The sequence below is a fragment of the Sciurus vulgaris genome (assembly GCF_902686455.1).
Source record: "Sciurus vulgaris genome assembly, chromosome: 4".
NCBI lineage: Eukaryota > Metazoa > Chordata > Mammalia > Rodentia > Sciuridae > Sciurus > Sciurus vulgaris.
In genome coordinates this window covers 28,708,683-28,733,622 of record NC_136464.1, presented here as the reverse complement: position 1 = coordinate 28,733,622, position 24,940 = coordinate 28,708,683, and the positions used below count along the sequence as shown (strand labels likewise).

At 44.2% G+C, this 24,940-nt stretch overlaps 3 protein-coding genes across 3 annotated transcripts in view; all 3 read right to left on the bottom strand.

The window, feature by feature from the left end:
• The window catches only part of PKD2L1 (polycystin 2 like 1, transient receptor potential cation channel), a 261,390-nt gene that overhangs the window by 173,277 nt on the left and 63,173 nt on the right, over positions 1-24,940 (bottom strand). The gene's annotated exons all lie outside the window — the stretch shown is intronic.
• On the bottom strand, positions 12,073-23,572 carry LOC306659735 (acyl-CoA desaturase 1). The gene is made up of 6 exons (XM_079137459.1): positions 23,157-23,572; positions 22,365-22,647; positions 19,458-19,588; positions 17,987-18,192; positions 16,376-16,608; positions 12,073-14,300 (listed from the first exon to the last, which is right to left on the bottom strand). Exons 1-6 carry the CDS (start codon positions 23,175-23,177, stop codon positions 14,101-14,103), a joined length of 1,074 nt encoding a protein of 357 aa, XP_078993585.1. The 5' UTR covers positions 23,178-23,572; the 3' UTR covers positions 12,073-14,100.
• Positions 12,073-24,940, bottom strand: part of LOC306659734 (acyl-CoA desaturase 1-like) — a 182,132-nt gene continuing 169,264 nt past the window's right edge. The window contains exon 7 of the transcript XR_013763403.1: positions 12,073-13,528. The gene's annotated coding sequence lies outside the window, so the exon portion shown is untranslated. The remainder of the gene's footprint in view (positions 13,529-24,940) is intronic.

Sequence of the window (24,940 nt, the reverse complement as noted above, 5' to 3'; positions counted from 1 at the left end):
CTCCTCTCCCAAGCTCTTGTGACATTGTCTTATTTCAGATGTGACCTGCTTTTGCTCACCACCACTCACTTTCACCCAACACCCAAACAAGGCAACTGAGAAAGGGAAAGGAAGACTCTGGAAGACCTGGGATCTGCTCTTTCAGAATCAGGTGAGAGGCCCTGGGTCAGCTTTAGTTCACTGACTCCAGATGACTTCTTCTTGCGCAACTTAAAAGTTTTACACTGAAGCAACAACTATCAAAACCAGGCTGACTCATTCCTTATGTGCTTCCTCTTCCTTACTTTCATTCCAAAATCTTGATTCTAAATATACCTTCTCCTGCTGCTTTCTCTAGATTCTCTTCCTGTAGAGGCTGGGATATTCCTGAGGTCCCTCTGCCCTAGGTGGGTCAGACCCTAGGTCTTTAACACTTGGGTAACAGACCCTTTGCTACCCTTTTACTTCACTGTGTTGCTTTCTCTGGGAATAAAAGGTAATTTGGGCTGTATTTTTATGCAGAATATTACCATTTGCCTACCATATTTTCCCTTTTTCTTTACTAGCAGTTCCACTGGCTCTGATTGTAAGGTTAGTTCCTAATAGAAACAAGGGACCTGTTTGGAGCAAAACAGTTGAAATGACACTGGTAGACCAAGTGGGCTCACCCACTCATTACACAGTACTCTCAAGAATCTCATTTTAGATTAGTTCAAAATAAACATTCATTCTTTCCTCGTCTCTGATGTGGGCAACCCTCTTATCTGTGATAGAGAAGGCATAGTTATCTCATTTTCAGTTAAACAAAGCAAGAAGCAACATTTAATATCTTCAATGAAGAATTGAGATTCAAATGTCTCAATAATTCCCAAAGTTAAGATGAACAAATAAGTGGAATTTACTAGGGATACTTTTAAACTCCTATGTTTTGTTCAAAATATTCATTTCACCATCACAGAATGGGGAAGACTGTATGTTTAACCATTCATATGAAAAAGAGTATGAGTTTTGCCTAACTACAAGTTTGATGAACTCACTGCAAGTAGTGGCTAGAGAGCATTTCCCAAAAAAAGTAAATACTTGCTCTCCCCCGCCCTCTCAGAATACAGGTAAGTCTGGTTTTGCTCTATCAGTCACTTCATCAGTATTTGATGAAGATCTTCATGTCTAGTATGAAGAAGTTGCTACGGCAGGTAGAAAAGAAGAGAAAGAACACAAGGATAGTGTAATAGGTGAGTAGGTGTATACATAGGTAATGACAGTATTGATAACTACGTTGGAACAGTGCTTTAATTTATGCTATGCAATCACTCACATTGCCTCTCTTGACTTTGTAAATGCCCAATGAGGTCATAAGTCAAATACAATAACCATATTAAAGATGAGAAGTGAGGCTAAGAGAAAGATAAATCAGTGATTCTCAAAAACCTTGCTCTCAGGACAACTTTACACTCTTAAAATTATCAACATATTTCTCACCATACACACAAATTAAATCAAAATGAATGGAAGATCTAAAGGTAAGCGGTGTAACAATAAAAGTCTTATAGAAGAAAACCAAGTGTAAATATTTTTGACCTCAAAACAGGCAATGGTTTCTTATATATGACATCAAATGCACAAAGAACAAAAGGAAACAATTTGAAATTCATCAAAATTGAAAACTTTGGGTTTCAAAAGAAAGTGAAAAGACACCCATGAAAGAGGAGAAAACACTGCAAATAATATATATGACAAGTGACTAGTATCTGGACTAAATAAACTCTTACAAGAATTTTAAAAAGAGCACAATTTTAAATTAATGGATTTGAATAGACATATCTCCTAATATGTAGGGAGTGACCCTGGAAGCCATCCCAAACCCTATAGCATAAACAAAGTTGTACAGACTATCAGTGGAACATTTCCTGCCAAACTCCAACTGTTTTTAACTGACATGTTTTTGGTTTCTGGGAAAGTTCAGGTATATTCCACTTAATTGTGGTCCACTTTTGCCTAGTTTACTATTATATATGAACCCTTCCTCCTGCTTCAGGGTATGAGGATCCTCCTATCTTGTTTTACCCAATTCATGCTTCTTTCTGTAAGTTCCTAATAAAGTATACTTTGAGAAGTTGTGGGTTTGTCCTCCAGCTGTTCCTGGTTCACCAAGTTTTTCTGTAACAATATCCACATAGCAGATTAACGTATGAGTAGTCGTTTATGTCATTACTCTTTAGGGAAAAGATGATCAAAACCTTAATGAGATACCACTTCACATTTATTAGGATTGATATAATGGAAAAGATAGGTAATAACTTGTGTGGATTAGAATTTGGAATAACTGAGTAGTACTGATTTTGCTTCAAGACTCTTCCCACACGTGCACTTCCTTTCCATCAGCCCATCACCATCCCAGATTTGGAGGCCACGCCCCCTCACCAGAGTTCTACCAGCCTCCTTTTGACCTTCTGACCCTAATCTGATCCCCTCTGTTCCGCTGTTGCCATCAGACTAACTTTCTGAGACTGTCCTATCCTGCTTGACTCTTGGTCACGTAAGAATCAACCTGCACCCTACGTGCAGGCATTCACAGCCTCCTTTCCACACCCCTTCATGCCCGGGACATCAGCCTTGAACTTCCCTGAATTCTTTCGGCTTCTCTGCTTTACCGCAAGCTCTCCCCCATCAAGACACAACAATCTGTTTTGCTGACTCGTACGTGATAGGTTTGCACAACTTCAGACAAGGATCAAAATGCTCCCTGCCCACCAGCCCGCCCTGCTTAGCCAGGTGTCCCCAACCTCCAGGGCAGCTGGGGAAGAGCCGCCTGCACAGGCCATAGTCCCAGGGGCGAGGGGCCGGCTGCCCTGGAGGCTAAAGCTCTTTGCGTTTCTTTCGGGCAGGGAAAGAGGGGCCGTGCTGGGGAGGAGCGGCCTCCACAGCTCAAAGGGCTCCCGCTCGCCAAGGCGGTCCGCACTTCCCAGTTCCAGGGTGTGGCAGGTCAGGACAGAAAGAGGAGAGGCCGGCAAGCGGAGCCTAGAAAGTAGAAAGGCTACAGGGAGCCGGGAGGCGCGCGGTGCGCGGCCAGAGCTGGAGCGGCCGCGCCTCCTGATTGGTGCCAACGCCGTCCGACAAGCCGAGCGGCAGCTGATTGGCTGCGCGGGCTCAGGCGCCGTGGGCGGTGTGAACGCGAGTAACCCTGAAGGCCCGGTCTGTGACCGGCAGTAACCCCGGCGGAATGTGCGGAGGGCGCGGCTTTGCTCCCTGGGCGTCGGCGCGGCCCCGCCCTGCCAGGCCTGGTTGGGCTGCAGGAACTGCTTTGAGCCGCTAAGCCAGCTGAACGTGGCTGGCGGCCTCAGCGCACAGCCACCTCCTTCGAACCTCGGTTGGGCTGCTGAGGAGTTTAGTGGGGGTTAGGGATGAGGACGGGGATGTTGAAGTCTCTGGGACGGTGGTTCTGTGGAATCACACGGGTGGCCGCGGTGGGTCAGCGAGGTGGCTGTCTGTCCGCCCGCCCCTGCGCGCTCTGCCCTGTTGGTGGAAAAGGCAAGACTGGAGGCTTTGCCCTGACGCTCGTCTTGCCATCAGGGGTGCGGCTTCTCCCACCCTCTACTCCGGGTCAAGGGGTCCTGTGGGGACTGACTTCCCTGAAGAAGGGAGGAGGAAAGGGACAGATGTGTAGAGGGTGGTCCCTTTCCTCCACCCTCCGCACCTCCCTCTGCGGGGGGGTTACTGCCGGTCACAGACCCGCTCTTCAGGGTTATTAGCGTTCACTGCCCCTTAGCGCCCGAGGCCGCGCAGCCAATCAGCTGCAGCCGGGCTTGTCCGATGGCGTCGGTGCCAATCAGGAGGCGCGGCCGCTCCAAGCCCTTGCTGCGCTACTCCCCGCCGGCTGTCGCCTTTAGGTTGCTGGTGGGAATGTAAACGTTGCGCAGCTGTTGTGGAAAACTGTTCTGTGATTCCTCTAAAATTTAAACATAAAGTTGCCGTATGACTAAGCAACCCCACTCCTAGGTGTATACCTAAATGAAATGAAAACAATACTTAAATATGCGAACACAAAAGTTCATAACAGCACTATTCATACTCACCAAAAGATGGGAACAACCCCCAAACTTTCAATCAATAGATAAATTTAACTTGTGTGGTGTACTTAATGCAATGGTCAGCCAATTAACAATGAAAAGGAATACAGTATTGATTTATGCTACTTTGAACGTACAACCAAAACAACGTACTGAGAGAAATAAGCTATACCCTGAATGTCTCATGTCGTAGGATTCTCAATGAAACATACAGAAGGGTTTAATTCGTACAGACGAAAAGTACATGTCGTTGCCAGAGTGGGGAGTGGAATGTGGGTAGGGAGAAATTCAGGAATCCCTGTTGAGCTGGTATGGTGTTTTCTGGTATGGTGAAAATGCTTTTGAGTTAGAGATGGTGCTCACAAAACATTGTAAAAGTACTCAATGCCATAGAATTGTTCACTTTACGATAGTTGTGTTTTGTTTGCTTTGCTTTGTTTTGTTTTTTGCAATTCCAGAGATCAAATCCAGGACATCTCCGTACCAGGCAAGAGTTTTACTGAGCTATACCTCAGCCCTTAAGTGGTTATTCTAGTGTTCAAGGACTACCACTTCAATTAAAGTGTATACATATTTAAAGCAGACTTAATATGGAGTCTTCTATTATCTATAATTCTCTAAGGAAGCAATAAAAATAGAACCATGTGCAATCCTGGGCCTTGTGTTGCCTTTTATATTCACTTTCCACATTTTCCTCATTTCCTCTTCTTATTCAAAAAAGTCTTTCACAGCCTGGCCGAGCCCTGGCTACTCAGGGTCAAGGTAGAGAGGGCCCCTTTGGCCTTTTTGAGATGATTTGGGCCCTTCCTTTTCATTTGGCCCTCCCTTGGGCCCAGATCACAACAGGTCAGCACAGCACACATTGCCCCTTTGTGAGCCCTCTGTGGCTTGGATGTAGCTTGCTGGGCAGGACGGTGGAGGTGGGGCTGACCTGTGTCACCAAAAGGGGAGGGTTCTTCCTGCTTCCAGCAGCCCCAGTATAGAATCTAAGCTCCATAGAGTCTGCCATTGAGGCCTGTGGCATTTGCCCTAAATTCAGTGCACAAAATTCACTGTTTTGCCTGAATTGTAGAAATTAACTACAGGTCACAGAACAGGACTCCTACTCCCTTTGACATTTCCCTCAGTATGTAGCACAGATAGAGCTTAAACAAAGGCTTGAGATCTTTCCATCATTTCATCAAATACTATTTAGATACAGGAAGACATTTCTAAGAGAAATGCTCTTGAGAATATCTGAACTTCACTGAACGGTGAAATGTGGTTGGAAAAACAGAGGAAATGTCAAATCTGTTTCTATGATAGAGATTTAAAATTCAGTTGTGATTCAATGTTAAAGTGGCTCAGGAGGAGGAGAGAGCTGGGTTCTTGCAGAACACGGGAAGCTTGTGCAGTTTGTGCTTGAGTTCAGCTCCCTGCCATTGGCAACCAGGAAGGAGGGCCCCACCAACAGGCTTTGCCTCTGAGTATAACTGAGTATCACTGGCAGGCACTTGGGTACAAGAGATTCAGGCCTGTGTCCTTTGTCCTCTCCTCCACACTCTGGATAACCAGGAGGTGAGGCCTCAGTTTTGGAGTCAGACCACAGTGCTGCTCTCCACTCTCTCACAGATTCTCTCCAGATCTGATTAGGCAAAAACAGCACCTGCTTCTGATCTGGTGAGGTGATGTGCTGCCTGGTCTGCAGTGCAGTGCCTGTCTGTTTTATCATCATGACCCCCAGTCTGGCAGAGTGAGATTTTTGATTTTCTGTTTAAAGGAAAACTGGATTTGTGTTTATGTTTGGCCTAAACCTTTTCACTGGTATGTGGATTTTTCAACTACTGAATTTGGTGCAGGAGGATTGTTATCTTAGACTTTATAGCAGCAGCCTTTTGTCATGTGGCTATCTTTGTCCCTTTGAAGTTTGAGACTGGAGATAATATCACTGGAGAATTAAGAGAAAATAGTGCTTCCTTTAATCAAATACTTGAATTTCCTTTGCGCTTCTTTAATCTGTTTCAGTGTGAATCTCAGCTACCACTAATGGTAAAAGTAATATAATACAAGGCACTTTCTTTTTCTCATACGATCTTTGTTATTGAGATTCAATTCATATGTCATAGAATCAGCCTTTTAAAGAGTACAATTCGCCCATTTTTTCAGAAGAGTCCCGCAACTACCACCATGACCTAATATTGGAACATTTTCATCACTCCTTACAAAACAGTGCCCATTAGCAGTCACTCTTCATTCTTCTCCCACAGGCTCTCTGGCAGCTTCTAATCTGCTTTCTCTCTATATATTAGTCTGTTCTGGACATTTCATACAAGTGGACTCATACAGTAAATTTTTTTTGCTTGACCACAAAACAAACTTTTCAAGATCCATCCATGTTATATCATGTAACAATACTTGGTTCTTTTGATGGCTAAATAATATTCTGTTGTACAAATATACTGCATTGTTGTTCATTTATTCTTTTGTTCATGGACATTTGTGTTGTTTCTACTTTGGGCTCTTACATAATCCAGTTCTGAACATTTATATGCAAGTTTTTCATGCATATATGTTTTCAGTTCTTTTGGGGATATACCTTGGAGCAGAATTGCTGGGTCCCATGGTACTTCTGTTTTCTATCCTTTAGGAAATGGCCTGTATGTTTCCCAAAGCAACTGTACCATGTTAGATTCCCATCAGCAATGTATAAGGTTCCAGTTTGTTCACTTCTTCAGGAACAATTATTTTTCACTGTTTTCTTTATTATATTCATCCTAGCAGGTATGAAGTGATATCTCATTGTTATTCTGAGTAGTATTTCCTTGATGGCTACTAATGTTAAGCATCTTTTCATATGCCTTTTTTTTTGCCATTTGTGTATTATTTTAATAAATGAAATGTATATTCAAATGCTTTCTCTTCTTTTACAATCATGTATGTCTTTTTATTTTTGATCTGCAGGGCTGAGGGGTACAGCTCAGTGATAGAGTGCTTGTCTAGCGGGCAGAGGCCTTGGGTTCAATCTCCATAACTTCAAGGTTAAGAGTTCCTTTTATATTATTACTAGACTCTAATCAAATACATGATTTACAAATTTGTTCTCCTATTCTGTGGGTTGCAGTTTCAATTTTCTGTTATCTTTTGAAGCACAAAAATTCTCAATTTTGATGAAAGCCAATATTTAAATTTTTTTGCTGCTTGTGCTTTTACTGTCATATCCAAGAAAGTGCCTAATCTCAGGTGTGTTAGCTTTTCATCACTGTGACGCAAATTCCTGAAAAAAAAAAAAAAAAACTTCATGGCAGGAGGGCATGGCAGAGGAAAGTTATATACCTTTTGACAGTCAGGAAGCAGAGAGGGGGAGAGAGAAGGAAGTGACTGGTACAAGATATAGTCCCCAAGGGCATGCCCCCAAGGATCTACTCTCTCCATCTAGATTCCACCTCCTGCAGTTTCTACCATTTCCCCAGTTATGAATCTCCAAATGGATTAACCCATTAATAAGGTCAGAGCCCAATCACTTTCCAAAATTCTTACCTCCAACTTTGTTTCATTGAGGAACAAGCCTTGAACTCATGAGCCTTTGAACATTTCAAAATCAAACCGTAATATTCCAAACCTCACCCCAAAAGGGAGGAATCAATTAGGGACAAGATATACCCTTCCAGGGCACACCCCCAATGACCTACTTCCTCCACCTAGGCCCCATCTCCAAATAAAGACTTCATATTATTAATATAATGGATTAGTCCATTGATGAGGGACACGTCCCCCACACACAACTCATCTCAGCTGCTGTGAGGTGAGAGGCTTTCCTCTATCACACTTTTCTGCTCAGGCCCAAAGCAATGGATTCTGCCCCCATGAGCTGGATTCTTTGAAATTGTGAGCCAAAATAAATCCTCCTCTGAGTTTTTCCTGGGTATTTCATCATGGTGACAGAAAGCTGACAAACATACCAGATGATGGAGATTTACACTAATATTTTCTGCTAAGAGTTGTGTAGCTTTAGCTGTTGTAATTTCAGTCAATATCTGTATATGGTATGAGGTAGTGAACCAGCATTCCTTTGCGGGTGGATATTCACTTGTTCCAGCTTTGTTGAAAAATTATTCTATCCTTACTGGGTTATCAAGGCATTCCTGTCAAGAATCAATTGACCTTAGATGCATGGATGTATTTCTCCTTTCCCCTTCTATTCCATTGATTTATTTGGCTTTATGCAGGTACTGTACCACACTGTCTTGATTAATGACTCTGAAGAAAGTTTGAAATCAGGAAGTAAGGGTCCTCCAAATTTGTGCTTTTCTTTGCATATTTGTTTTGCTGTTCAGGGTTCCTTGAATTTCCACATGAATGCTATGATTTACTTATTGTTTTCTCTAAGACAGTAAGTTGGACCTTAGTGAGAATTGTCTTGAGTTTTTAGGTCAACTGGGGAAATATTAGCATCTTAACAATATTGTCAGTCCATGAACATAGTAGTATTTCCATTTATTTAGGTGTTTAATTTTTTTCAATAGTACTTTGTATTTTCCAATGTGGCTTTCTGGGGCATGTTTTGTTAATCTTATTCCTATCTACTTGGTTCATTTTGATCATATAATAAATGGGATTCTCTTAATTTTTTTATTGATTGTATGTTGCTAATTTTTGGAAATAAAATTGATTTTTATATGTTGATATTGTATCTGGCAGCATTGATCAACCCATTAACGACCTTGAATAGTTATGCACATGTGATTTCTTTAGAACGTTGTGAAAACAGTCATGTCATCTGCAAATCAAATAATGTTACTTTTTCCTTTCCAATCTAGAAGCTCCGTTTCTTTTTGCTGTCCTACTATATATTTTTTAGGGACCTTCCTGGCTCTATCCCTATGGAAGGGTAGAAAATTGGTGGCCATTCAGCATTAAGTGTTTTATTTCTATATTTTTCATAATTTTATTTTGCCCTTTTATGACATAGTTTAATCTTGATTCCTATATAAGACCCTAACCTCTTGATACATTCTCACATAAAGCATGTTAAAACCAGAATATATTACACTTCCCATGGGGAGTTCTTCTTCCACATACCAGTGTACATTGTACAGGTTAGCTCATCACTTTTCTAATCTTGATTAGATTGAACTTGTTTATCAACTCTTTTCTAAGATCACTCAGTCTCCTATACTCTTCCTTTTTGGAATGTTTGCAGGTAAGAATAGAAACCTCCTAGATGAAGTCACAAATGTACAAAATACATGTTTCCTGGAAGCAGCACAGAGGTGTGTTTAATTAGTGAGAAGACAACCAGATGTGGAAGAGGAGGAAATAAGAAAGAAAGCAAAGAGCAGAGTAAAAATGCATTGTTAAAATTGGACACTAGTTCCTGGGAAACAGAGCACAGACAATGTAATGACAGCAATTCTGAAACAACTGAAAAACACATTCTGGCCTGAACATTTTAAACAAAATAAAAAGGGAAAGGGACCCAAAGTAGGAAGTAGGCTATTAATTGATGAAGAAAATATCATTATCAATGTAAGTTAGCAAGATCAGGCAGACCTCAGTGTGTATAACCTTTTGAGTTTGTAAATTCAGAATTAGTTCAGAGCAGTCCTCTCAGTAATTACTCAGTGAATTACTTCAGTGAACAGTGAAGTTTCTTGTGTAACAGTGGTCCACGTTATGTTTCACATATAACCCTTGACACTCTGCTGCTGCAATTTATTTTTAAAATGGACATGTTCCTTTCTCTTCCTTTCTCCCTGTTCCTCCCTAATCTCTCCCCCTCCCTAATCTCAGGGGAAATAGAATTACCTCTCTTCCCCATTTTAGGCAGATTTCTCTGTCCTTGAGCACACACTCACCACAGGAATGAAGTAATTCAGACTTTGGGGATGGTGCCAGATCTCAGAAATGACCATCTCCCAAATTAACAAGTGAATTACAACTCAGAACACATGGAATGTAGCCTTGGCATCACCTCTATAAGCAACCTCCCTGCCCCCCTCCCGTTCCTACCCTGCTGATGTGCAGAATTGTAGCCTTTGGGACAGGAGTCCCCTGTGTTTCTCCTTTGCTCGAAAGCAATAAACCTTTTTCCTTTTTTTCAAAACCTATTGGATTGGCATCAGGGACAAGGACGGAGCTTTTCAGCAACACTTCTGCTGCTGCTCTAGGCTTGTCCATGACACAAGGAGACCTGGTATTTCCCCAGCCAACTGGTGGTACATTGATTTAATAGGAACAGACACCTCCTTTCCAGCTGCCCAGTTTAACCTAAACTTACCCTTAGGAAGGACAGTGCAGGTTACTGGGGTATGACTCAACCTCTGCAGCATGTTTCCCCTCCCCCTCCTCTTAAAAAGATATAGGACACATATAGGAGGATAAGCCATAGTGACAGGTCCCAGGAGACTCCATCAGTCAAAAAAAGCTCCAAGACTCAGTGCAATCAGATTCACATCAATTTTATTAGGAACAAACACAACCTCAGATCAGAACAACTAGCTTCAAAGTTGATATTAATGAAAATTATTCCAAAAATGATTCTTAGGTTACAAATAATTACTATTTCACATAAGGAAAAATCTCACCCAAGGAAGGAAAGGGTATCCTGCATTTATTTTCATAGCAATGAGTATACATTCTCAAAATTTTGTCTGGCTAATTATCCAACATTTATCAACTGCACTCATTCAATCTCTCAAGAGGTGGACGTAGTCTAACATCATTCAGGACACAGTACACATCGAGTTCATGGTGGACACTGGTATAATAAAAAACATGCAGGTCTTGAGAATTCCTCTGCTGATGCCAAATGCTTTAGTAGAAGCATTACTCATACCTCAAACCTGTCCATTGAGGTAGGTCAGTTTTATTACCCCATTTTAAGAAAAGGAATACTGAGGCACATTATAATTGACTTGTCCAGTGCTATGGTCTGAATTTATGGAAACTTCATCTCCAAAGCAACAGCATTGAGGTGGAACCATTAAGAGGTGATTATAGGTCAAGAGTGTTCTACCCTCATGGATCAATGTCCTTATCTTGGCATACTGGTTGGAGGCCCTGACCTTCACCACCAGTGCAGCATGACTACCTTGCCTTCTTAACTTTTCACACCGACCCACTTCAGCTACATTTATAGAGAACACACTTAGAATATTTGCAGACTATAGAAGAAAACTTCCATTTTAAATACTGTAAGCATCTTTTAATTAAAAAGGCATAAATAAAATATGTTCAAATTACTTCCACCCTCCATCAAATGTGATTAAGAAGTTTCCAAAATGAAGCCCAGAAGGGAATCCTTCAAATCAATGCATTGATAATCCTCCAAGTGGGTCAGATTTTAAATATGCACTGCTGTAGGCTCTCAGAAGTTAAGGGACTCAGAGAAAGCAAGGGAGGCTCATGTATAACATGGATTAGAAAAGAGGTAAGGCACCTGAATAAATTGTCAGCATAACTGTTACAAATTTACTCTTGATCAGAGTTTATTTTAATGTGTCATTGAGCTTTAGAATCTTGAGAACTGTTCTTCACTGAGTCAATGTACCATTACCCACACACACATGTATCCTGCACCCTCAGGCCAAGGTCTCCATCCTCACTGTGTAGGGACATGGAATGAATTAAATCCATGGAAGAGGATTTGAAGAGAAATAAGAGAAAATTGAGGGTTTTGTTCATATATTTTAAAGCAGATATCTGATGACCTGCAGAATTAAAACAATCCAAGAGACATATTTGGGGGTAGGCACACAGGTCAGCAGTTATAATCTACAGTGATGTTCCATAAGATTCTTTTCTGCTTTAACGAACAGTTCAAAGCAAGGCTGCCTTAGTGCAGGCTGGTCCCTGTAGCCTCTATTCGACAGATGCAGGAAGAAAGGTCCTGCTTCCTTCTACCATCGGGCCTCAACAATGGACAGAGCATTTGGCATTGTACACTGCCAATCCTGCTGAGAGCAAAGCCAGGCTTCTAAACTTTGACTGAGGTACAGGGCAGGACAGGCCCATAGTCTTTAAACCACTGACATTCTGATCCCCCCCCCCCCCCACCTTCTATCCTATTGTCTGCCTGGCTGAGTGGTAGGGGATCTCTTTGCTGAACAGACACTCTTTTCAGCAAAGTTCATGGCATCTCAGATCCCACATTTAAGCCAAGCTTTGCAGCAGACTCTGGCTCCTGGTCAGGGCCTCCTTTCAAAACGAAGACAAAGTGTCCTCCTCTTCCTGCAAGAATCACACTGAGTATGCTCCCTTCTGTCCTAGAAAGGAGATTATCAACAAACCCTGCTTTGCTCCACAGCTGGCTCACTGGCACAATGTGGGTATTTGGCTTGGCTTATTGGGAAGGGAGCCTGTCTGAGCCAGGGATATTTTGAGAAGATTTGCTAAACTTTTTTGAAGTTATCAGTGTGGCAGAGGCACATAGGGTGGAGGTGAAGAGGATCTGGAGGCTACTTTAGTTTAGTGCCCATAAGCATTATGTCTGCAGGACAGGGTGCCGCCTAGACAGGATCCTCACTGCCCTGAAGACACATGTCAGAGAACCAAGAGAGCCAATAAGAGAAAAGGACAGATGGAGTGGAGCCAGGAAACTAGGCGGTTAAGAGATCCCTATCCCACAACCCTGCCCCAGGCAGTCCTAGGGTAGTACAGTCTGGATGGTCACAGAAAAAGGAATGCATGAAAGGGCACAATACCTGGGGAGGAAGCCTAGGTTTTAATCTATTGAAGGAGAAATTGTAATGACTGAATGGACCTACTATCTAACTCGGTTCACTAGAACACCCAACAAATTACTCAACAACTTTTAAACCCTCCAGCAATATGTTGTTAGAGCCCTTCCTTTGGAAAGTGATCTTAGGAGCTGCCTACAGACCCTGCCCCTCAAACTGTCCATCTCCTGCCCAGCAGTGGGAGGAATGGGTACACCAGCGAATGCCTCTTCTCCTTCAAGCTTCTTATTTCTTTTTCAGAGGGAAATACTCCAAGTGAATATTTTCATGCTGCAATACAGATTATGTCCATACATGTTTAACTTTGACCCAAGTTCACCTGCTAAAATCTTTCCATTGTTGGATGTTTGGAAATGCCACAGCCATCCTATCACTACAAGGGTAGTGAACAAAATCCTGAAGATAGCACAGCAGAAAGATGAAAGGAGTTGGACAAGCAGCTCACAGAATCTTCAAACTCTATGAGCTGTTGCTGTATCCATCGTTTCTGGACACAGTCAACCCGACAACTTGCTTGTCTATGAAATAAGAAATCTCCTTGTTAATACAGGGGGAAATATTTTTCCCTAACGGAGACCACTTTTCCTAATGCTTCCCATTTATCCTCACTTCAAACTATATTGAGACATTAAGATGTGCTGCTGTAATTTAATTGCCATCCTTCATGGCCACTCTACTAATTAATCAGGAGAAAAAGGAAGCATACTCGATAGGGAGACTACAGGCCTCTGCAGCTGGGTCTGATTACAAAAAGAGCTTTCCCACCTCAACCACTCCTTACTTACAAATCATACCCTGCATGCTCACTCTCCCCTGATGAATGACCTGCTTTGTAAGCTTTGCAACAAATAGTTATTTTCACCTTCCATCTAGTAAAGCATGGGCTGATGACAGTTAATGGGCACTTTTGATAAGATTTTGTTGCATATCTAGCTAGAGTCACCTACCTGGAAGTTCAGGAGAGATCAAGAAAAGAAAATTATCTGGGGAAAAGATCTTTACTTTTAGACTCTAGAAAGACTGCTGGGTTTTTACAATGGACACCAACCTATGGCTGAACAGGTGCTTGCCTGGGAGGCAATGAGGGAGGAGAGAAAGGAAGGTGATAGGAACCAAGCAAAGAAAAGGAAAATGGGAATAGAAGAGAAAAAAATCAGCCTAGCATCAAAAAGGGGAGTTGTTGCCTTTCAATACTTGAGCGTTTACAAGAATACTGTACTAGAATGGGTTAAGGTCATCGTCTTTAGCATCTGGGTAGCATTACTCAGTAGTTAATTAACAGAACATTAAACCTCTGCCCAGGTGGCTTTACAAAAGGAACCTGGACAACCCGAAACTCAGGCACTCTTATGGCTTCCATCTCCAGTTCTTTTAATCCTGGCCAAGACGGCGGCCTTGGACACTTTCTTCCGGTCATAAGCCAGGCCGAGGGCAGCCATGCAGTCGATGAAGAACGTGGTGAAGTTGATGTGCCAGCGGTACTCACTGGCAGAGTAGTCATAGGGGAAGGTGTGGTGGTAGTTGTGGAAGCCCTCGCCTGGAACAAAACCAAGGAGAGAAGTTAAGGATCTCAGTGGATTGCTGTTCTCATCTTTGCAACCTCTTACCCAGCAGGGTGCCACAAAACCCTGAGAAAGCTGACTGAAATGGATGAACCCTGTGACTTCTACTCTGAATCCCAATGCCCTCAGAAGCATCTTAAGAAATGAGTCAAGAAACCCTGATCACCCATGTGTCTGGGAACCTTTGTGATGGGAAATCTATCTTGAGGATAAGGAGACTATACAGAGTAACTGGTACTGCTGACAAGAGGATTGCTACTTCCACACATGGTTTAATAGCAAGGCTCTGGGTGAGCAATCACCAAGCCTAACATCCAATTTAAAATGGAATCATATGTACATAAACAAGAGAAAAAAGGGAGCAAATAGCTAATGGGTAGCACCTGGGTCAGTAAGAGACATCCCAAGGAAGGCTCTAGGGGGAGGTCAGCTTTATCAGAGAGAAGATGATCATGTGACTGTGAGGGAGGTAATTCAAGATGAAAAACATCACAAGGCAGGAAACAGGGGTAACGGAGAAGGAGAAGCTCTGAAATGAGAAGGATAAAAGAGCAGCTTTGGAGTAATGAAGGACAATGGAAATTAAGTAAGATGCTGCCAACCACTTTTTTATGATGGTCCTTAGGGAGGCTAGAATTGGGAGAGTTCACTATAGTACCATTTACAATATAGGATGCACACTTGTATGAAAATTCAGGTTTGCACAGTGTAGATAATGTATTTCAAACATGAGTCAAAGTAAGAATATGCATAATTGTAAAAGGTACCTGAAAGGAGGGGGAAGATAAATGGAAGCCCCAAAAATATAGGGGGGAAAATACTTTTCAAACAATAGCTCTCATCACTGATGAGAAGTGGCCATGAGGTCTCCACAGGGAAAATTAATTTGAGGCCTTGGTCAAAGTCTATATGCACTTGGAATGAAAGGACAGGAAAAAGTGGAGACAGATGGTAGAACTGTTTCCTTCAACTCTGACAATTGTGACTGGGATTATAGAGAGATACAATTTAGGAATAGTGAACATCAAAGAAGGAAACAGAAAATTGTAATTAAATTCTCTGCTTTACTGGAAGATTCCCACAGTTTTGTGGGCTAAGGGGAGTGCCTAACATATAGTAAAAGCAGAAAATAGAAAAAAAAGGAAAAGAGAAAATGGGACAGGTAGGAGGTGGGAAAAGGTCACCAACAGATGCACTGATTCCCTCATATTGGCATCACTAAATAATAAGGCCTGGCCCACCTTTTTTTTTGTTACTGGGGATTGAGCCTAAGGGCGCTTAACCGCTGATTCACATCCCCAGCTCTTTTTAATAGTTTATTCAGAGATAGGGTCTCACTGAGTTGTTTAGGGTCTCACTAAATTGTGGAGGCTGGCTTTGAACTTGCAATCCTCCTCAACCTCCCAAGCCACCAAGATTATATTACATGCACATGCCATCATACCCAGCTGGCACACTCTTAAAAGTAGGGCATATCCAAATACAGTATTGAGATTAAAAAAAAAAAAAAAAGTATGGCATAATTAAAATTTTATACAGAATATTTACATACAAAACACTAGAGTTATAAACCATGCAGCTATCTCAACTTTTGTCTTTAGACATCCCCCACCCGAAGTAAGACTATAGACCTATGAGATGACTAGAAAAAGGAAAACTCAAAGGAACTCAGAAAGGGCTGGGGCTGTAGCTCAATGGCAGAGCACTGGCCTAGCATGTGTGAGGCACGGGGTTCGATCCTTAACACCACATAAAAATAAATAAAATAAAGGTATGCTGTCCATCTACAATAAATAAAAATAAAAAAATTTAAAAAGGGACTAATAATGGGTAGCACTTGAGATTGTTTTATAACTTAAAATCAAAAGCAGTATTATTTTTCATCCTTTCCACTTTCATAGAGTTGTTGCTTCACTCCCATAAGGGTTTCCCAAATATGCTGCCCCTAGTAGAAAATGAACTACAAAGTGGTCATAAAAACAGTCATTTAGATTCCTCTGGCTCCTCATCAGCAGACCAGATGTGGTCATATTAGGGACTGATGACTTACCCACAGCTCCCAGGGAAACCAGGATATTCTCCCGGGAGTTAATGTTCTTGTCATAGGGGCGGTATCCGTAGAGGTGGGCAGCACTGTTCACCAGCCAGGTGGCATTGAGCACTATGGCATACCGCAGGAAAGTGGCAACACACAAACTGTGTAGAAAAGTTTCACCCCAACAAAACCAGGGCACCAGTGTGGGCAGGATGAAGCACATCAACAGGACAGCAGGCTTGTAGTACCTACATTGAGAGATCCCACATTTACTCAGTGGAGAGAGAACTCTCACACCTACCTGGATTGTCCATTCCCACTGGGTGGGCTGTATCTTTCCTCCCACACTATGAGTACAGTATGGCATAAAACAGATAGAGGAAATGGGGTGGGAAATCTTTAAAGCACATAGTGTTCCTATGTCAGGTTTTAGATGAGGTGATATGGACCTGTTAAATGATTCCCATCTCCTGACTTGAAATCCATTTTTCTTTTTCATGAGACCATAAGGTGATGTTGGTCAAATAGGTGAGGGTTCAAATCTCAAGCTCATCAGCCCAGATTCTTCAGCTCTAAAGTTAGGACTCCCTTAACTTTAACCTGTTCATCAGTTTTTGGCACAGTTTTCCTGTGACCACCCATAATTCTTTGCTTTTCCCTCAGGAGGCACACTGAGTGTCCTTAATCACCTGCAGGTCTCTGTCCCTCCCGAGGCCTTGTTCTACTCTTTACTTCCACACAGACCAGGCCATTGACATTCCAAGGGGACTGACTGCCTACCTCCCTACAGCAGTCACATCTTTGACTTGTATGACTGACATTCCCTGTCTCCATCTCCTTTCCATTGTTGTCATTGCATCCCTAGCATGGGTCCTTCCTACCATCTGACCTGTGTCCCTGCCTCTCCTCTCTCTGGCTCAGTGGTTACTTCCACCCAACCTGAGAGCAGGCTCTCTGAAGCGCACCTCTGACTGTCTCACACTCCCGCAGAGACCATTAGTAGTAGTTCCATGTTGCCAGCTGAATTAAATCCTACATCTGTGCCTAGGACTCTATAGGAACCCTATCAGTCTCTGTAATCCTTTATCCAGCCCCATCCCTATACTCTAAACAGAAGGACGTTCCTAGAACACGCATGAGGCTTTATTTCATTCTTTTCATTTTCTCCACACCATGGATGGATTCTGATGCTACTCTTTTTTTTTGCAAACCTCTCCCTAGAGTTCTTTACTGAGTAATTTCCCTCCTCTTTCTTCCTCCTGGGTATAGCCGATATTCTGCCTTGTATCATGGTTATTCAGGTACTTGGTTTATCATCCTCAGTCCCCCGAAAGGCTTCACACTTCTTTAAGATAAGGACTTAGCTATATTCATTTTTGTATCCCTGATTGTCCTGTGTCAATAATCATTTCTTGCCCTTGATTTGTTTCACTCAGATAACACACACAAAGAAACAGAGCATTAGTTTGTCTGTGGATCTGTGCCACATTAAAAGTTAACTTAAATGATCTGAACATGCAAACCCAGTAAGTCACTCAGTTTTTATTTTATAAGTTCTGAGAGAAAAAGTTGGGTCCCTGAACCCCAGATACCCAAGGCCACATGCCCCATCCTCCCTTCACTCACCTCCTCTGGAACATCACCAGCTTCTCAGCTCTTAGGTCAGACAAGTTCAGCGTTCTGCCCTTCTCTTTGACAGCTGGGTGTTTGCGCACAAGCAGCCAACCCACGTGAGAGAAGAAGAAGCCTCGGCGGGAATTGTGAGGGTCGGCATCTGTTTCTGAGAACTTGTGGTGGGCGCGGTGATCTCGGGCCCACTCATAAACATCATTCTGGAGGGACAGAGAAGAGGAACACAAACCTGAGGAGGGGACATTCTCCTGGGAGAAGTCCCATGCTTGGATGTCTGCAAGGGTCCAACCTCACAAAGTATCTATGAGTTTGGCTCCAAAGAAGACTTGTTGGAGCCTGCCCTCTTCTGCACAATTGACCCTGAAGCTCAGGTAGAAAAGCAACTTAATCCCAGACCACAGGAATAGCAATGCTGCTTCTTGCAGGTTATATGATGGGGAGAATGGAAGTAAATCACACTGAGCTCAGACAGTGTCATTGGGAAAGACTGCCACTCCTGGAGCAAAGGAGGGACAAGGTCCTCAAAGACCAATTTTTTGGGAACCTATGAGTCAAGTGGCCTCAGGCCCCGGAGTGGTAGTCTGTGGGTAAGTGGCAGAGGCTCTACGCTGATGCCTGTACATGTGACTGCTCACCCAACTGAACAAGAACAGCAAGTGATTCATGACCATGACTACAATTCCAAAGGACATCTGGGCTTGTTGGAGACTCTTTCTTCAAGAATGTATCAATATGACTTTTCCTTCCCTTTGGCCCACAGGTAAACAGCAGGAACTTCAAAATACAAGTTACTAGAGCAGAGTAATTGTGGTCCTATCTGGTGCTGCCACACCACGTTAGTCCTGACTCAGTTTCCTCATCTGTAAATTGGGGATGATAATAATAAGACCTACTTTCCTAGCCATCTTAGAAGGAAGTGAGTAAGCTATGTCAAGTACTTAGCACAGCGCTATAGAACTATTTGCTGTTACTATCTGAAAGAGCTCATGAGTGTATGACACATCCTCTTCAATCCCACTGTGGCGGGGTCCTAAGATAGTCACCTAAGAGCACAAGTTTAATGTCCACTGTTTGCCCAGGAAACCAGGCTCAGTGCCTAGTTTATGACCGTGGTTCATATTTTTTTGTGTGTGGTGCCGGGCCCCAGGACTTGTGCATGTGATTGACCATAGTTCTTTATGCTAAAGGACAACAACAGCTATACTATATGAGAAGGGACACTGGGAGGAACAATAATTCCCTATCATATAGCCTTTCTTATTCACCTCCTATTTCCCATTCCAGTGATGAAGTATTCCCAAGCTGGATGTAATTAAGCATTGAGCCTCACTTGAGGTGACCACAGTATCTGGAACTGGCAATGGCTGTTCTACTGGGGCTTCTCTCTGGGCACTGATCCTCTTCATTCCACCCAGGATCATTGACTGGCTAGAGGCACGAGAGCTAAGCAGCACCAGCTTCTCACCTGGAACGCCATGGTGTTGGCGATGATCAGGAAGAGCCGCAGGGGCAGCCGCGCTTTGTAAGTTCGGTGGCTCCACAGGCGATGAGCTCCTGCTGTGATGCCCAGGCCACTGATTAAATAGTACACATAGGCTGCCAGAACAAGATAACAGAGGAGTCACCAACAGGCAAGTTTACAAGGCATGTCAAAATTCTCTCCTAAAGACAGAGTTGGTGTGGTTTTTAGATTTTGTGTAAGGATCTGCCTCCCCTTAACTAAGGCCTCTTAGAGTTTTTTGTTTGTTTGTTGTTTTTTTTTTTTTTTTTCATATTGAGGACAGAACCCAGAGGTGCTGTATCACTGAGATAAGTAACCGGCCCTTTTTATTTTTTGAGACAGGGTCTCACTAAATTGCTGAGGCTGGCCTCTTACTTACAATCCTCTTGGCTTTCAGCCTCCAGATTACTAATGTGTAGCACAGTATCTGGTAGCCTGTTAGCTTTTACTACTTAAAAGTATCATCATCTCTACATACCAGCATCTAAGGAGGTAGGACAGCAGAATAGGCCTCTCACTGTTGTGCCACTTGTCATTGTCAGTCTGCAGGGACATTATCCCAGAACCTATCTCCCCTTGACCTTCAGCTGAACTTCTGTAAGACATTCAGGGCCCCAAAGTACTCCACAGAGCTTAGGACCTGTGAGCTAGTTGTGAAAAGAGCAGCCAGAACTATCTGCACACTGACCAATTGTAGCAGCCATGTTATAGGGAACAATCAAAGGATGCAGTGATATGTCTATTTAACACCTGATATAAAAGTATTTCTTGTAGGAGGCAGCATGGCTGTTTCTGAGAAAGTCAGCCCTGTAAAGTTGTATTTGCACAGTGGCTCAGGTCCTAGCAAAATATTAATATTATGTAATTCACTGCATACCTTGAATGGAGCAGCTTCTGTTAACACTTCATAGTGCAGTTGAAGAAATAGATTCCCACAAAGGTTAAGTGTTTATCTAGACCACCTAGCTAGTAAACTGAAGCCATTTTTTGAGACAGAGTTTGAAGCTAGGTTTTCTGTCAACAAACCCTTCTTGTTCTAGTTGTACCAGCCACTCTCCAAGATCTGTGCCCAGTTCCTTGGTCTCTCCTTTGCCAAGTCCCTGTGTGAGTCTAGAATCTCAAATTTAATGCTAATTCGAGACAATGCTGAGAGATAGTCAAAACTGGTGGCAGAACACAAACACTATCCTGCCTTAGCGTCCTCTGTCCTCTAGTTCTGCAGGCTCACGAGGCATAAGATATGATCTCTAATGGGGAAACAGGCAGGTGTACTTGTCTCTTCCTGTGTTCAGCAGTTCTGTGGGGCAGGGCTGAGGCCAATGTTTCACTCTGACCAGGCAGGTCCAACAGTGGATCTTCACGGGCCACATCACTTAGTTGTGTTTGAAGACAGCACATTGTAACAAATTGTTCTAATTCTTCTACAGCCAGAATAACAGTTTCTTAAACAGCCTCCTCCTCTCCCTCCCCTGCCTTCTGTATCCTGTCCTGTTCCTTCTTCAGAATCCTCAACAGGGTCAGTGACCCTCAAAGGAAAGTGTTGTCCACATTCCTTCTGAGCTGCAATTGAGGATCCAGGTGACATGAGGCCTCTGACCATGTGGCAACTGAGATCTTCTGATATTCTTCACCCTTACCTGGAAAAACCACAGTGGAGCCAGGGCCCTGCAATTACCAGGACAGAAAGGGCTTTGGACAAAGCAGAAACACTTGGCCAAGAAGCAAGGGAACATCTGGGGTTGTTTCATGGTACAGATGGCCCCGGAATATTGAATCCAAAAGCACCTGCCATCGCATTTTATAAGGGTAACTGGGATAAGAAGCCAGGCACTCTGCTGCCTGCTGTATCCACACTCATTGATCCTAACAAAGTAGTGCTGTCCCCACTTTTTATCTGGAAAAACTTTCACTGGGAAAGGGGTTCTTCTTAATTACATTTCCCTGTGGCACCTGAGAACGTCTATGACAAAGCTCAAGGGACCAGATATCACCACCTATTAGACCTAAGAGACTATGAGCAGTCTAACACTTGGCCAGCCAGCCAGCCTTTCTAAACCACTGCTCTCCTAGATAGCTGCCAGGAAAAAAACCACACCTTAGATTGTTTCAGGAAACTTTTGATGGTCTTCTGAAGGCATCCTGGCTCCCCACCCAGAGCAGCATCTGGACACCTGGGTCTGTAAAGCTCCCTGCTTCCCCTTTCCAACTCAGGTTCAGAGGTGAAACTGCCTGCAAAGTGCATGTGTGGATCCAGCGGGCAGGACTACTCAGCCTCCAGCCAGAGATCCCTGAAAAAGCTGAGCTAAGGGCGGGTCAGGGAGGAACTAGAAATCTCCCTCATTACAGCTGCCTGAGGGTTAGGGAGGGGCCAGGAGAACTGGTGTTAGAAGGTGCTCGCCCTTGTGGCCTCAGGAGAGAGGCTGAATCAAGGAAAGGAATATTTCATTCCAAGAACATTTGTTGACTAGCATTTGTTACCTAGGTTAACAGTAGCACAGTATACAGAAATTTTCTCCATCTTCTTCCATATTAAATCAGCCTATCTGTCCAGGGGGGTCAGGTCAAAATAGTTTTGTGGAAGCCAAGCAAATATTGCAAACAGAAAAGCTCTTTCAGTATAGGGATTTCTGTCACTTGTCTACAACTCAAAGCTTCCTGCACCCATGATCTCCCTGACGCCCAGAACAGACACTCCCTACATCCCAATCCTATTAGGCTCTATTCCCATCCCAGTCAGCCTCTCAAGCAACCAAAGACATATGGGTGGCAAAAACAGGACAAGGAGTAGCAGCTGCTCTGTGGAAGACCCCACCTTATTAAATATCAGTGAGAAACCTGGGGTACTGGTTCAGGACAAGGGAACCTGCTTACCCCAGAGCATAGTGTAGAACTTGCTGGTGGGAACCAGTATGACCCCATACAGGGCTCCCAAGTGCAGCAGACCCATGAGGATGATGTTTCTCCAGACATACTCAAGCTTGGGCCTGGGGCCCTCAGCATCCTGATAGCTGGGGTCAAATATGTCATCTTTCATTTCAGGGCGGATGTCTTCCTCAGTGTAGAGAGGGTGGTTCTCCAACTTTTCTCCTCCATTCTGCGAGCTCCCTTTGGGAGGCGCTGTGATGGTGGTGGTGGTGGTGTAGGAGCTGGAGAGCTAGAAGGAGAGTAAGAGGAGAGTCAGGAGAGAGCAGAGACTTGCAGCAGCGGGATCACATTTGCTCTCTCATAGGACTGGGGGAAGGGTGCTGTGAAGACACAGGCCCTGCCCCAGTACCCAGGTTACATGAGCCTGGAATGAGATGGAAGCGGGAAGTTTCCAGAGGTTATGCAGACAGATTGGGGGTACAAACATCAAGATGAAGCGGCAGAAGGAAAGAAGAGTGAAACACTCCTACCGGTGGTAACGGACAAAGGAAAACCCTACGTGTATACATGAAAGCGCCGGCACCACCAGGTTTTTCTTTACTTTAAAGCCTAAGAAACAAGGGGAATCAAGTGCCCCTATTAAAAATCTAGTTACCAACCGAGAGGAAAGCAATCGACTGAAGGCAGAGCAGCTGGAAAAAAGATGAACAAGTCCTCCCAGGAGTTTTCAACTAGTCACCTAGAAATCAATTCAAACCGGAGAGCACGCGTGGCCAGAGCCACTTCTGAGAAGCTCACCTGCAGCATATGTGCCGGCATCTTGCCTCTGTGATGCTGGGATCACGTTCCCAGGGCCGAGACTGTCGAGCGGAATTCGATCTGCTGAGGCCGAGGGCCGACTGACTTCGCCTCTAGAGACCGCTTGGGAGCCGCGATCCAGTGCGCTGCGTTCAGAACGGTCTGTGCGCCTCGCGCGCTCGGTGGATGTCCCGGCCGGAAACTGCAGTGCGCAGATCTCCCTGTGCTCCCAGACTAGAGCTGGCAGTGATTGTGTCCCATATTTCCTTGATTCCGTTTTAACAACGAGGGACAAAAAGCGCAAAGCTGGTCGAAGAAGCCGGGAAAGGAGGTGAGGGCGGGAAAAAGGAGGAGACCAAAAGCCCTGGAGCGCCGCGAGAGTCAAGGCATCTGAACACTGCAGACAACAACCCCCGGCCGCGGGGGTAAATGCTAATTAGGCTTCCTCAACTCTGGTCGTCATTGGCCAACGAGAATTTGGTGCCACCTCGTCCTGCTGTCGCCATTGGCTCGACGCAATCTGCTGTTCCCACTGCCGCCAGGTCGTCGCTCCCCCGCCCCTCTTTTTCTTCTTTTGGCTTCTCCCCCAACCCGCCGCTGTTCTCCGCCCACTACCCCGCGGCCTCGGGCCGCTGGTGAGCGTTCTAGGCCAGAAGCCCCTGTCACGCTGTTGGGGTTGGATCCAATCCCAGGACTGGCCCCCCGCGCACAGACAAGTTGCGCGCGGAACAGTGGGGGAAACCAACATAGCGCCAACCACTCGCGACTCCATCTTTATCCCATCTCCCCAGGCGAGTGGGAGAGGAAACATGGTTTCCATCCCCGAGAGTGGAGTAGCCAGCCTCCCTCCACCAGGGCTCTGGCGAACAAATGCTCAGCCCCAACCACCAGCTCCAAGATGATAACCCGAGACCCCAGGGAGTTCATTTGGAATAACCAGAAACTTGCACAAAATCTGTGCGACCTCGGACGCACCCTGCTGTCATTGAGCACCTCCACTGCGTACCACCTCCACCAGGCACTAGTGGGCTATCCCGTAGCCATTCCCATGCCTCCAAATGTGTCTGGATGCTTTGGAAATTCTGATCATCGGGCTGGAAGTTTGGAGTCTTCTATATGGAAAAAGTCAGGAAGCATAGAGGTGTTTTCATCCAGCAGAAGGGCAAAGGACTACTAGTATGTGGAATAAGAGTAGGCAACTGGTATTGAACGAACCCTACAAGCCAATTCACAAGAGTCATTTTGTTGAATCATCACAAGGTCGTCTCACCATAACCCTGTGAGATGTGTACTGCATGATTCCATTTAAAAGAGGAGGAAAGTGAGGTATGGAGAGATCAAATAACTTGCCTATCCATGATTCCAGCAGTAAGTGGCAGAAGCATGAGTTGAACATAGAAATATGTTGCTGCAGTTCCAGCTCAGGACACTATTGCCCTTGGACCTTGAGGTGCTTTGACCTCACAGACCCATCAAGGCATAATCTCTGGGCCTCTGGGTGTCCTTCCAGGAGAGCTTGGAGACAGACAGGTTATGCATTCAACCCAGACTGCTTCCATGCCCAGGTCTCCCCATTGCTGCTCTGGGAAGAGGGGGAGCTAAGGAATTTGCTGGGTCACACATCTTTTCTCTGTCTTCATTTAAGAAAGGGGTGACGTTTAGCTCTTGGGTCTCTTTGTAAGAAGATCAATGTCACTAGGACCTATCACTCACCAAGCACCCACTCCAAATACTATCACATAAGGGATTAGGTTTCACTGTATGAATTGGGGTCGGGGGGATAT

Bases quoted from the DNA above. Each gene is read 5' to 3' on its own strand.
- LOC306659735 (XM_079137459.1), bottom strand. From the start codon at position 23,177: ATGCCGGCACATATGCTGCAG. The intron at 19,589-22,364 runs GTAAGCAGGTTC...TTGTTCTGGCAG, and splicing joins GTTCTACACTATGCTCTGGG to CCTATGTGTACTATTTAATC. The intron at 16,609-17,986 runs GTGAGTGAAGGG...CTCTCAATGTAG, and splicing joins CTGGTGATGTTCCAGAGGAG to GTACTACAAGCCTGCTGTCC.